The following is a 13,180-nucleotide window of genomic DNA, read 5'->3' on the forward strand; positions in this document are numbered from 1 at the left end:
CATAATTCAAAATTTTGAACCGGTCCAAAAACAAACTAGTTCATCCATCCATTTTCTTCCGCAAATCCGAGGTCGGGTCACGGGGGCTGCAGCTTAAGCAGGGATGCCCAGACTTCCTTCTTCCCAGCCACTTTGTCCAGCTCTTCCAGGGGGGGATCCAGAGGCATTCCCAGGCTAGCAAGGAGACACAGTCTCTCCAGCGTGTCCTGGGTCGTCCCCGGGGCCTCCGTCTTACCTGGAAGACCTCACTAGAGAGCCGTACTCTGGGGCGATCCCGAGGCGTTACCAGGCCAGCCAAGAGACATAGTTTCTCCAGCGTGTCGTGGGTCGTCCACATGGCCTCTTACCGGTGGAACATGCCCGTGACACGGCGTCCTACCCAGATTCCCGAGCCACCAAGGAATAGACTTCCAGACGGACCCTCCTCTCCAGAACCTCTGAAGAGACCTTACCGGGGAGGCTGAGGAGTGTGATTCCCCCTGTAGTTGGACCACACCCTCCGGTCCCCCTTCTTAAAAAGGGGGACCACCACCCCAGTCTGTCAATCCAGAAGGACTGTCCCCAATGTCCATGCGATGCTGCAGAGGTGTGTCAGCCAGGACAGAGCCACAACATCCAGAGCTTTTAGGAACTCCAGGCAGATCTCATCCAGCTGTCTGGAAGTCGTTCTCCTTGGCCTCACTGAACACCGCCCACGGCTGAATTTTTGCTTCGACGATCACAAATGCCATATTCCAGTTGGCTATCCGGTACCCATCACCTGCCTCCGGAATCGTACAGGCCAAAAAGGTGATGGGTCCCTCTTTGTCAGAAATGGAATCAGCCACAATGTACTTCCTTTTTAGATGCTCGTGTATTACTGTCGTGCTGCCATGAAAGGCGCGTTCGTTCTCATGTTTTGAATTGCATTTCTCTTCAGCATTTGGGCTTAAATCCTTAAACATCCAAGCGCTGCTGCTACACAGATCACTGTAGTTTTTCCGGGTACGGCACAGCTGACCCGGAAGACAACTACTGCGCATGTGCGTCCTGCCGCAAGCAGACAACAGGGCAGCGCGGTGAGCATTGGGAGGATTCAAACGCTTTTGAGAGAAAAACTAATCTCAGAAATAAAAATAAACTATGACATTGAGGAATGAATAAATGGACGATTTTGATCGTCACATTGTCGTGACTAATCGTGGCAGCCCTACTTGTTAATAACCAAAATCACTAGGAATACAAATAAGCTTAAGCATGTCAAAGCAGCTGCATTTTGTGCTGTGGTCATTGTATTCTTCAGGTAATAGTATACTTTTACTGGTACCAGGCATTAAAATGAACAAGAAATTTAAGAAACAAGGGTGTTGTAATAATTTTTTCTATGACTGTGGTTGAGCGTATAGTTGAAGGCAGGGCTAAGCGTTGACACTATCATGCAAGTCTACAATAATTCTACCACTTATTTTCTTGAGTATTAGTATTCATTGATTTCTTCACTGGTTAATTGATGTATTGTAAAAAAACAAAAACAAATCTACATTTAACATTAGTATTAGTAAATTTATTTTTTATCAAATTTTAATTATATACAGTCTCCTCTAAAAGTATTTGAACGGCAATTCCTTTGTTTTTGTTGTATACTGAAGACATTTGGGTTTCAGATGAATGTGAGACAAAAGTTTAGAATTCCAGCTTTTTTTTCATGGTATTTACATTGAGTTGTGTTAAAATGAACAAGAAATTTAAGAAACAGGACAGAGCACCTTTTATTTGAACCCACCCACCTTTCAAGTGAGCAAAAGAATTGGAACATGTGACTGTGGCTTTGGGTTTCACCTGTGAAAGTTGCATTTGCTGTTAAGCAAACATGAAGACCAGAGAGCTATCTATGGGAGAAAAACAAACCATTTTGAAACTGAGAGAAAATCGATCAAAGCTATTGCACAAACATTGGGCATAGCCAATACAACAATTTGGAATGTCCTGAAAAATAAACTACTGGTGTTCTGAGAAATAGACATCGAACAGGTAGGCCAAGGGTATCAGCAGCAGTTGATGACGGAAACATTGTGAGAGCTGTGAAGAAACACCCAAAGATAAGCCGGAGACATCACTGCCAGCCTCCACAGGCCAGGGGTGAAGGTATCACAATCCACTGTTTGAAGAATACTTTGAGAGAAGAAATATACAGGCCATACCACAAGATGCAATCCACTCATCCGCAAAAAGAATCGGAAGGCCTGATTGGATTTTTCAAAGAAGTGTAGAGATGAGCCGCAAAAGTTTTGGAACAAAGTTTTATGGACTGATCAGACCAAGATTAACCTCTACCAAAGTATGGAGAAAGAAAGGATCTGGCTTGGGCTTACAATTTCCGGAAAAATGCATCCAAACTAATCAGGAGAAGCTTCATCATGCAACAAGACAATGACCCAAAACACACTGTCAACACAAAAAAAGGACTTAATCGGGGGGGGGGGGGAGTGGACTGGCCAAGTCAATCACCAGACCTTAACCCAATAGAGCATGCGTTTTACCTCCTGAAGAGGAGACTGAAGGGTTAAGTTATTCACTTTTTAAGTTAATTTAATGGTCTGTTCCAATACTTTTGCTCACTTGAAAAGTGGGTGGCTTCAAACAAAAGGTGCTCTATCCTGAGTTGTTTAACTCATGTAGATGTAAATACCATGAAATAAACGCTGGAATTCTGAACTTTGCTCATATACATCTTTTGATCTGAAACCCAAAAACAAAGGGATTCAAATTGCCGTTCCAATACTTTTGGAGGAGACTGTATATCAATATGATGAAATTTAAAATTGAAAGATGAGAATGTATTATTTATTAAAATTAACTTTATTCGTGCATTTTTTTTCCCCCCCTTGCGCATCTGTCCATTTTTTAAAAATTGAGGCCCCTGAGCACTAAAATCTGTCCACCCCTGGTATGATGTATACTTTATAATGTAGTACTCTACATAGTTAAGCTTGTAATATAAGGTATGCTTTGTTTGCCTCATAGTAGAAAAGGACTCTCGCAAGAGGAAGCTGGACCATCAGGAGTGTGAAGAAGACAACGACGTGGGACCACTTGCTCCTGTCACGGAGCAAGAGCAACACCTTTTCTGGCTTTACCGCTCTAAGTGGTGCGTTCAATATCCTACCTCACTGGGTTCTGTGTCTGCCGCTTTATCAGTTAATTGGGTTTTATTTGTCAGGACAACTTTTTTAAATACATTTTGAACATTAGCACTGACAGAATACTCTCTCTATATTGTGGATTTTCACCAATAGCGGGTGGGTCTGCAACGTATTTTGCTGAAATTTTTTAAGAGTGTGTCCTGTGATTTTAACTCCATGCTGTTCACATCCTGAATCTTCAGTGATGACCATTGGACGATGAGGACTTCCTGTCCAGCTTAGCCACAACCCCACCAAAGTGAACCGCAACACTTTTTTTTTTTTTTTAACCACTGTCTTCTCCCGTCTTGTCTTTCCCCCCTGACGCAGCCCGGCGTCATTGCTGGAATGCTCGGACTTCTTCTATGCTCAGCCTGACGCCGCCTGGGACGGCAACGGGGCCTGGTTCACCTCCGAGCCGCTGGAGCGCCACACGCTGGAGACCCTCCTCGCCAGAGTCCTACTGGTGCGGGACATCTACACGGACTCGCAGGAGCAAGAGGAGAAAGGTGGCGCCGAGTAGCACGTCTGGTTTGGACGTGTAGATTGTTAGTTAGATCCACAGGAAGGCCATAGTGAATAGTTCTTCCAACAATTTCTTATGTAAACCTCCTTCATTCCTACCACGGAGCTGCATGAGACGCCGCCCATAGCTAGAAAAACTGGGGACGGGTGTGGGGTGGTTTTCCAGAATGTTCCTGAGATTGTTTTGGGGATGGGTGGCATCTGGACAGTTACGGAATGTTTTGCCTCCTAATGATCCGGATATGCTGTCACCAAGCCTGAATTAAATGAAGTGATGTCGTTTGGAGAGTTAGTTTAGGCACAAGCCCATGCACCTGATTTAGGCTTTGGAAAAGACAAATCAGGAGAACTGTTAGCATGTACTCTTAGCATCCCATTCCTGAAAGGACAAGGAGATGCATGCTTTTCATTGGACAGCGAGTGGTGCTATGATGTCTGCAGGAAGAAGTCCAATATTTCAGAAGGGACAGGTAATTCGGTTGAAGAATGAAATAGCGCACCTGTGCTGAAGTTGCCATACATTTTGTCCTTAGATTGATGTCACATCCGTTGAGAAATGGCACCGCGATTATGCGCCTTGAACTTTTTCTCAAAGTTGAGCTGCATGCTTTTTGCTGCAGAAAATGTCCTAGTATTTCGGAAGGGACCAGTATTCTGGCTGAGAAGTTATAGCACACCTGTCCTGAAGTGGCCAAGCATTTTGTCATTTGTAAGTCACATCTATTGAAATATGGCACTGGTATTACATACACTCAAAGATGTTTCGCAATATTTGCAGATACGTGCATTTTGCTCCATAAAAAGTCATAAAATTTATAGATCCCCTATGTTGAAGTAGCCACGTATTTTGTGCTTTGAAGTTACATTCATTAAGAAATGGCACTACTGTTAACACGCCTTAACAACTTTTCCACCAAATTTTCAGAATCCAGAATTTTGCCACAAAAAAAGGTAAAATGTTCCAAAGGGAGAAGTATTTGGGCTGAGAAAGATGGATTAGCTGAGAAAAAGCATTGGTGTTACATGCTTTTAAAAAAAAAAAATTTGTGCAAAATCTGGAGATGGCATGGCTATTTGCTGCAGAAAAACTCCCAAAATTTCGGACGAGAGAAGTATATTGGCTGCGAAAAGTAATAGCACACCCGTGCCTAAGAAGCTGCACATTTTGAGAAATGCCGTTCCTCTTTTGCAGCGTTTAATAATTACAGCAACATTTTTTGTGACACTATGCTCACAGGAAAAGCCAAATTGTTCGGCATGTACAAGTAATTGGGTTGAGCATAGTAATTAGTTATTACATGCGTTTTAAGTTTCATAGCTGCATTCTTTATACAGTGATTCTGTTTGCCCAATAGCTTGGAACGTGCAAATACCACATAATACCACACCTGCCCCGAACTTGATGTACATTTTGTCCTCTGATTGACGTCACATCCGTTGGAAAATGGCACTGCTATTTCCTTTTATCACTATTGGAGATGCTTGGGTTTTCCAGCGATGCCATGTTTGCCCAGTAGCTTCAAAGGTGCAACTATTTAGAAAAGTAATAACACACCCGCCATGTGACATTTTGTCACATCTGTTGTGAAATATCATCGCGCATAGTTAAAACCTTTTCTTTTTCCATTGTAGCTCTTAGTCCAATTGCTTGTAATGTACAAGTATTTGGGAGAAAAGTAAGTTTAAAACGTTTTGTCATCCAGTTTGTTTTCAGAATTCCAATATTTCGGAACCTACAAGAATTCAGGTTGAGCAAAGTTATACCACATCCGTTCAGAACTAAATCTACATTTTTCAATTTCTTTTTTATTGTAGCATCCGTAGAAAAAAAAAAAAAAAAAAAAAACCTGTTCTTGCACCTACAAATATTCGGGCTGAGAAAGAAGGTGGCACACTCGTCATGAACTAGCCACACATTTTGTCATTTGTAATTGCATCATTGACACTTATTACACTCTGTTTAATTTTATGGTGACTTGTTTTCAGGAGAAATCCAGTATTTTGGAATCTGAGTATTCGGGCTGAGCAAAGTAATACCACACCCGTTCTGAACAAGAGGCACGTTTGTCTTTTGATGCCACGTTTGTTGAGAAATGGCACCCTGTTTCACACCATCAAATGTTTGCAAAATTTGGAGATACCTTTACTATACCTATACTTTCTGTTGCATTAGTAGCTACCCCCCCCCCCCATCATACAAAAGAGCAAAGTACTTTGGAAGCAGCCACTAGACTGTGCAATGGAAACCAACTTTTGGCCACAATATCTTTCCAAGCGACATCACCATGACTCTTCCGAGGCTCTGCGAGGCTAATAAGCTACGCATTGACATGCTGCGTGTCTCCGTTAGCTCGATGTAGTGTTGCACGCTAACTAGGTTCAGATTGTTTTGGCGGCGTCTCTTTGACAAAGAAGGGTGGTATGAACTGGGATGGTCACAAAAGGGACAAAAACCAAACCCCGAACCATTTTTTTAAAAACATATTTATTTCTCCTTATTTCTCCCTGAGTCCTTTTTGTACTTTTTCTTCTTTCCCAAGAAGCTTGTTTAAAAAAAAAAAAAAAAAAAAAAATATTTAAAAAAAAAAAAGCAGACACTCCACAGAAAAACATGAAGGACGGACCTCGTCACTGGTTTTTCGTTGTCCCATTTACTTTGATGCTTCATTCATTTGGTTTCTCCCAAGAAAATGAAAGCTAAACTCAGGTTTGCATCGGAAGGATTCACCATCACAATGACTTAAAATTCATATTATTACTACTTCCTGTATTTGCTTGGTTTAAATGATGGCTCTTGAACTTAATTTGAACGAATTGCAGTGATGAGTGGAGCATCTTTTTCTGAGTTAAGCGCTCTTTGATCTGCCTACAGGGATGCCGGTCGGGTTTGCTCCTCAGTACTAGACTCAAATAGGAAAACCTTTACGCGAGCCCGTCGGGGCGATGTCGGTGCTGACCCGGGTGTCGCCGCTGACTTGGGTGTGAATGTGCCTCAGTGTGTAAATATGAACGTGTGCGTGCGTGTGCGCACATCTGCTGGTGTGCTTGTGTGCTCGTGTTCAATAAATGACTTTTTTTTTTTCTAACCACACGACTTGTTTTTATTCAAAATGAGAGAAAGATGGCAGCCAAGTAAGAGAGGTTAATCTAGTAAAGTGCATGCAGTACTATCTTGACTTACGAGTGTTGTATGTGGAATGTTTATAGAAAGTCCTTCACAGTTAACCCCACCACATTTGCAGTTCAAATAGCAAAAATCCACAAATTGTGATGCCCCCTGCCCCAAAAGGGGTTGTAACAAGATGGTCGCAAAGGACTATTTTTGTCTAAAATAAAACTTCAACTCACTTCAAATTGTTTGCTTGGCACCGAAGCATTACTGTTCTTCGTTTGGCTGAGCACAAAAATAGCAAATTGCGTTTTTCCCAGAGGTGCCAAAGAAAATGCAGTGAATGCCAAAGCGCAAATATGTGGGGGCCCACTTTATTTCGGAACTGACAAATAGGGCTGAGAAAGTTAATAGCACACTTGTCCTTGAATAGCCACCTATTTTGTCCTTTTCTTCACACACATTTGAAAAATGGTCTTGCTATTAGCTGTTAAATGTAAGGCAAGTCATGCCACCACTAAAGCGCCTTAATCTCAATTTTTGGCAGAGGTGGCAAAAGTATTCGCACTAGAAGCACAGATACTCGTTTAAAAAATATTGACAAAGATTTGACTCCTTTACTCAAGTAAAGAGTACAGACTGAGAGTAGTAATTTTACTCAGTTATATGATTTCAAATAGAATTAGGCTAAGAGGTTCTGGAACAATAATAGTTCTCTCTGAGGCTTAATAGAAAGAAGATGCAGAACACAAAGCAATAAAATGAGTATGAATAAAGAGAGTCCCTTTTGTCCTTAACAGACCAAAGGTTCTTTGCTTTCACCTACATAATTGCATTTGTGTTCATTGTTCCAATGTTCACATTTCAATCTCCGAATGCGAGGTACAGACAAAAGAAACAAAGCTGAGCTCTTAAATGTTAGGTTAGCTGTACTTTATTTGCACTCATAAAGACAGTTGTATGCTTCGCTGTTATTTTGTCCTCATCTTGAAACTGCACACGGTGTCTGATGATACTGTGACTGCACATGGTGTCTGATGATACTGTGACTGCACATGGTGTCTGATGATACTGATCTGCAAATAAAGTGAAGCAACCGCCTGAAAAAATCTCTCCTGTTCATTGAGCTAAGGGACTGTACATAAATACTCAAGTGCTGATACCTGAAAAATCGACTTAGGCACAGTAACGAATTGTACTGCGGTGTTACACAGGCCTCTGCTTTTTGTCTTGCACACTTTTCTCCAGTAGGGGGCGATATGATAGCACTTTGAACTCTGACCCCGACTCCCAGGGGCACCATGGAGGTGGTGTTAGCGTCAGGCCTTGTTGCCTTCACTTGTGTTGATCAAACTAAAACCAATTGGAACGTACAAAGATGGCTTGTTTATGATTGATACAATTTGCCCCCACGCTCCAAAGTCTGGATGGGTGCAGGTAGCCAAAATGGGTCACTCAAGTTTTATTTTGTCATTCTTTGTCCGAATTGGCCAGATTCCAATTACTTACCCCATTCAAGTGCCGCCTGTGAGTGTGTAAAAACATTTTTTGTCACCTCCGCAGACCCTTTTTTTTTTTATTGTTCGGGCTCAATCCCCGAGCCTTTCAGGGCCCACAATGAGAGCGCTGCGCTCAGCAGGGGCAGCGTGGGCGAGGCGCGGGGGGCAGACTAGGCGGCCTACCCGGCCTCCTCCGATCACACGGTATGAACTAATGTGGTGGTTTAATGATGAAACAACAACCCCAAGGTTGGGCGACAGACTTGGGAATGGATGACTGCTGCATTTCCGGAAGGAGGAGGGTGTTGTTGTTTTAATGCTATTAAGGTTGGTTGTTTGACTTACGAGTGCCCTATCTTGAGCTGAAAATGACCAGTCATTTGCAAAGTGGTAGCATGGCTGAGAAAGTAATGGCGCACCTGTTCCGAAGTAGCTGCACATTCTGTCCTTTGGTGATCTCACAAGCCTTTTTAAATTAAGATGCGATTACATTACATGCCATTAAATTTTCTGACGTTTCATTGGATGTTTGCAGAAAATGTCCAGTAATTTGGGATAAAGACGCATTTGGGGTCAGAAACACTCGTTCCGAGCTAGCCACACAGTTTAGGATTTTATTGACCCATGCGTTGAGAAATGCCTCGGCTATTGCGTGCCTTAAAACTTGTGTACAGTATTCTGAAACTGAACAAACGGCAGCGCCTGACCAAAGGTCCACTTGAGCATCCGATCATTGTAGGCCGAGAGGCCACGTCGTGGCCTGACCTGTAGGTGTTCCCGCGGAGCTTATTCTGGCACCCAACCCTACACCCCATCCCCCTCACTTCGTCCAGTGTACTATGGTCAAAACCAGCTACATGACAGCAATGTTTCATCAGTGCACATAGATGGACGATTTTGTTTTTTTGGAGGCAAGATGTTAATCTATATAAAATACATTTTTCTAATGTCAGTAAATAGGAGTAAACAGAATTTGCAATTTAATTTTCAGGATTCATTCTGGCCACACAGCTGTGGAAAGTCTTTATTTGGTACATTAACATTTGGTATATTTGCTATTTTGAAAAGAAGTACAGTACATAAAACAGACCACAAGTGAAACAAAGTCATCACACCCCAACACATGCATAAAGGTTGTGAGAGTGTGAGGGAGGGCGAAGGGGGTGCAAGGTATTTGTCCTGTGGGCAGAGTGTGAATGTGTTCGGTGATTGAAGGCTAAAAATAATCTGGCAGCTCTGCTCTGGACACTTGAGTGACAAACCTTTCCAGGAGGGCGGAACAACCTCCAAACCTCAACACGTACAATAGCGTATGTCATGTGAACGCGTGTGAGAGTAATGTCACATTTCCGAGTAGCAATCAATGCACATTAAGCGGTTAAAAAAATAAAATAAAAATGAAACAATGCTCGGTTGCATTCAGTGATGCTGAACTTTCCTTAGTCCTTGAACACACCGTTTCTAGGTTAAAAACGTCTACTTTGTAATAAGTGAAATTTTGCAATATAATATTTAATCAGGTCATCAGGGATTTTTTTGCAAAAAGAAGTCCCCTCTATGGCGGGGAAGACGTTAAGCAGGTTATTTGTAGGTCGTCAATTGTGGGTGACGAAATTCAAAAACCCTAACCCTTGTCAAATATCCTTACCAAGTTGCTGTCTGTCAGTGAAAATGTTCTGAAAAATCTTTACCATGTCTTTTTGAAAACACAACGCGAACAAATGTCTTTACCCTGTCACTCGTATGTTTTTTTGTTTGTTTTTTTAACACGGTCGTGTCTTTTTGTGAACATTTTCACCTGTTCCATGTTCCATTTTCAAAAACGCAGCGTAAAAATCTCTACCAGCTTTTCCTTACTATGTAAAAATTCTCAAAATCCATGCGGGAACCTGTGCACATGTGATGGGAAAGCGTTGTTTTCTGGGCTGTTTCAAACTCCCTCGCCAACATTGTTACCACTGTCCTATTAAAAATATACACGTGAAAAGTTGACGTGGGTGTGAGGCGAGTGACGGGTGAGCTCTCCATCTCCCGTCAATCTGCAGCCACTGGACCCACCCCACCCCAAAAAACATATATATATATATATATATATAAGGACTATATCACGACGCCGCATCAGTTTGGCAAGGATTACAATCACTAATCAACAACCAGCGATCATCCTCCCAAACAGAGAATAATAAAGGACTGGCTGACGAATTGCATACCTTCTACTGCAGATTTGAAAAGGACTCTTTCACGCCCCTCACCCACCCAGCCGCACCACCAACACACCTCTGACTGACCATTCATGAACAGGACATGAATACGTGTCTTTAAACAACAAAATATCAACAAAGTGGCAGGCTAGAACAGTGTGTTCCGCTCCTGCTTGAAAGTCTGCACAGACCAGCTTGCTCTAGTTTTCACGCGAATTTTAAATAGATCTTTGGAAGTCCCATCCTGCCTCAAATGCTCCACCATCATCCCAGTCCCCAAGAAATCTGCAATTTCAAGACTGAATAACTACAGACCTGTCGCCCTGACATCTGTGGTCGTGAAGTCCTTTGAACGCCTCGTGCTGGACCACCTCATGAGCATCACAGGACCTCTGCTGAACCCCCTGCAGTTTGCTTATCGAGCAAACAGGTCCGTGGATGTTGCAGTTAACACGGTGCTCCGCTTCATTCAGGAACACCTCAACGGTGCAGGGACCTACGCAAGGATCCTGTTTGTGGCCTTCAGTTCTGCGTTCAACACCATCATCCCCAAACTCCTCTACTCCAAGCTTCTCCAGTTCAGCATCTCGCCTGCTATCTGCCGGTGGATTTACAGTTTCCTGGCGGGCAGGACACCACCTCATCCACATTTAACAGACAGTAATAAAGTCAATATTGTTAAAATTAGCATAATTACTATATATTTTCAAAAGGGTTTTAATGCTGACAAACTAGCTATGAGATAATTGTATAATTCATCAATCTGTTTTTTGTTTTTTTGACAGAATAAGTTCTGAGTGGGAAAGATCTTAATGTTTTACAACCTAATGTGCTGGGGAAGAATTTATTCCAATCTAGTAAGTTATATAAATGACTTTTTGTTTAGTTTTGTTAATAAACCTGTCCTGTTCAGCTGCATGGCCTTGCAGAATGGTGGATCTGTATGCCTTTGTGCTGGAACAGTTTTACTGTGCAGCAAAGGAGTTTGAAATACTCCCTCTGCTTATTTTGATTTTTTTTAATTATTATTATTATTCACCCGGAAGCAGAGCCGGACAGAAAAGGATTTTTTGGGGGGGGGCAAGTAATTAAAGCCTATAGTGTGTCTATCGAACTTATTAGTGAATGAAACCCATATCACATGCATGTTAGTCAACTGATATACGGAGTTGCTGAGCCAGCACATCGAGGAAGGGTGAGCCCCACCCACAAGGGGGGGGCCGAGTCAGCAAGCCCGTTGAGCAGGGGACCCAACCAGAGGGACTCAACTGACCCCCCCCCCCTCCCCCTGGACCTGGCGGTCCCGAGCCTGACTGAAGCGCCCCAACCAGTCCCAAAGGGAGGGGCACGGGCACCAGACCACAGCCCCCCATGCCCGCCTACCCCTCCCACCTCCCCCACCCAGCTAGCCTGTACCTATACCTGCCCTACAACCACAGATGGGTGTATGATGCATTAAAACTAGAGGACCGGCTGAGCAGTGAAGGGGGGCGGCGACCAGACTGGAAACCAGCACAGATGTGCCAGCACCCAGCCCGGCACCCGCCCCACCATACCTGGTGGCAGTCCCCCATTGAGTGTGCCCGATGTGCGGCGTATGTACAGTTTGAGTCCTAAAAATGTGCAGTGTGTGTGAAGTAAGAGGTTAGATTCCTGCGGGTCTGGCCCGGCCCGACCGGCCGGCAGACCACAAAGAAAAGGGGGGAATTCCTACCCCACAAAACCTGAGGTAAAATAAAATAGTAACATAATTAACTTTTTAAATGACCCAAAATAATACTTTTTCTTCTATTTTAAATTCAAAAGTATCAAATACTTTTATTGGATTATTGAGATTTTAGCAGACAAAAGATGACTCTGGTACAAAAAAAGTTTTATTTAGTAACAGTTTTGTAAACATTTGAGGTAAATGAACATTTACATCAACTTTACAAAAGGGTCATTCACACACACACACACACACACACTCACGTGAACACACTCTTCTCTCATCTTAAGATAAATAACTTTAAATTTTTTTTTTATTTCTTGAAAACTCTGCCTTTGGTGTGAGGAGATCAGACATTTTTAAAAAATATTTAGTTCCTTTGAGGACTCTCTCTAGGTTTATCAATATCAGCATTTTGTTTCCTACATGTGCAAATCAACTACCAAAATGTAAACTGGAGGAAAAAATGCAAAATACTGTAAGTGGTTTTTTTTGTTGTTGTCATTTTTCCAATGAGAAAATGTGAAATTAACGCATACAGTGCCATCTTTTTGTGAAAACGCCTCTGAAGATGACCGGTAGTGCTTTGATGATAGCGCTTGAATGACAGTTTGCAGTTTTGGGTGTGCATTTGTTTTTGTTGCATTTTGTCAGGCTGTGTAGGAAGCTAACAACTTTTTATTTTCTTTATTTTTGCATTAAACTGAACAAGTATGTCATTTGAGTAAAATTGTGTTGTTGTTTGGGGTTGTTTTACTCTTTGGGATGTTTTGAATGAAAGCAATATTAGCCTTTTGTTTACCTTCAAAAACTGACAAGTGTGATTTCTGAGTCAAATTTTGTGTTTTCTGTTGTTTGGGATATGTGGGGTTTAAAAACGGGAAGTGAATGAACTGACAACTTGGCTGTCTTTCTTTTCAAACTGACGCCTGTGGCTGTGAAAGCATTGTGCGTGTGTATCATGGTTTTATTTTTGT

The 13,180-nt window shown here is 42.4% G+C and overlaps 1 protein-coding gene across 3 annotated transcripts in view; it reads left to right on the plus strand.

Moving 5' to 3' along the window:
• Positions 1–5,242, plus strand: part of zmym2 (zinc finger, MYM-type 2) — a 65,061-nt gene extending 59,819 nt beyond the window's left edge. For 2 of the 3 annotated variants that reach the window (XM_061691111.1, XM_061691114.1), the window contains exons 23-24: positions 3,004–3,127; positions 3,492–5,242. In XM_061691111.1, coding sequence (XP_061547095.1) covers positions 3,004–3,127; positions 3,492–3,684 — 317 coding nt within the window. In that variant the 3' untranslated portion in view covers positions 3,685–5,242. The remainder of the gene's footprint in view (positions 1–3,003; positions 3,128–3,491) is intronic. The other variant, XM_061691113.1, reaches the window with a different exon arrangement.
• The last annotated feature ends 7,938 nt before the right edge of the window (positions 5,243–13,180 follow it).

The sequence above is a fragment of the Phycodurus eques genome, chromosome 12, assembly GCF_024500275.1.
Source record: "Phycodurus eques isolate BA_2022a chromosome 12, UOR_Pequ_1.1, whole genome shotgun sequence".
Classification (NCBI taxonomy): domain Eukaryota; kingdom Metazoa; phylum Chordata; class Actinopteri; order Syngnathiformes; family Syngnathidae; genus Phycodurus; species Phycodurus eques.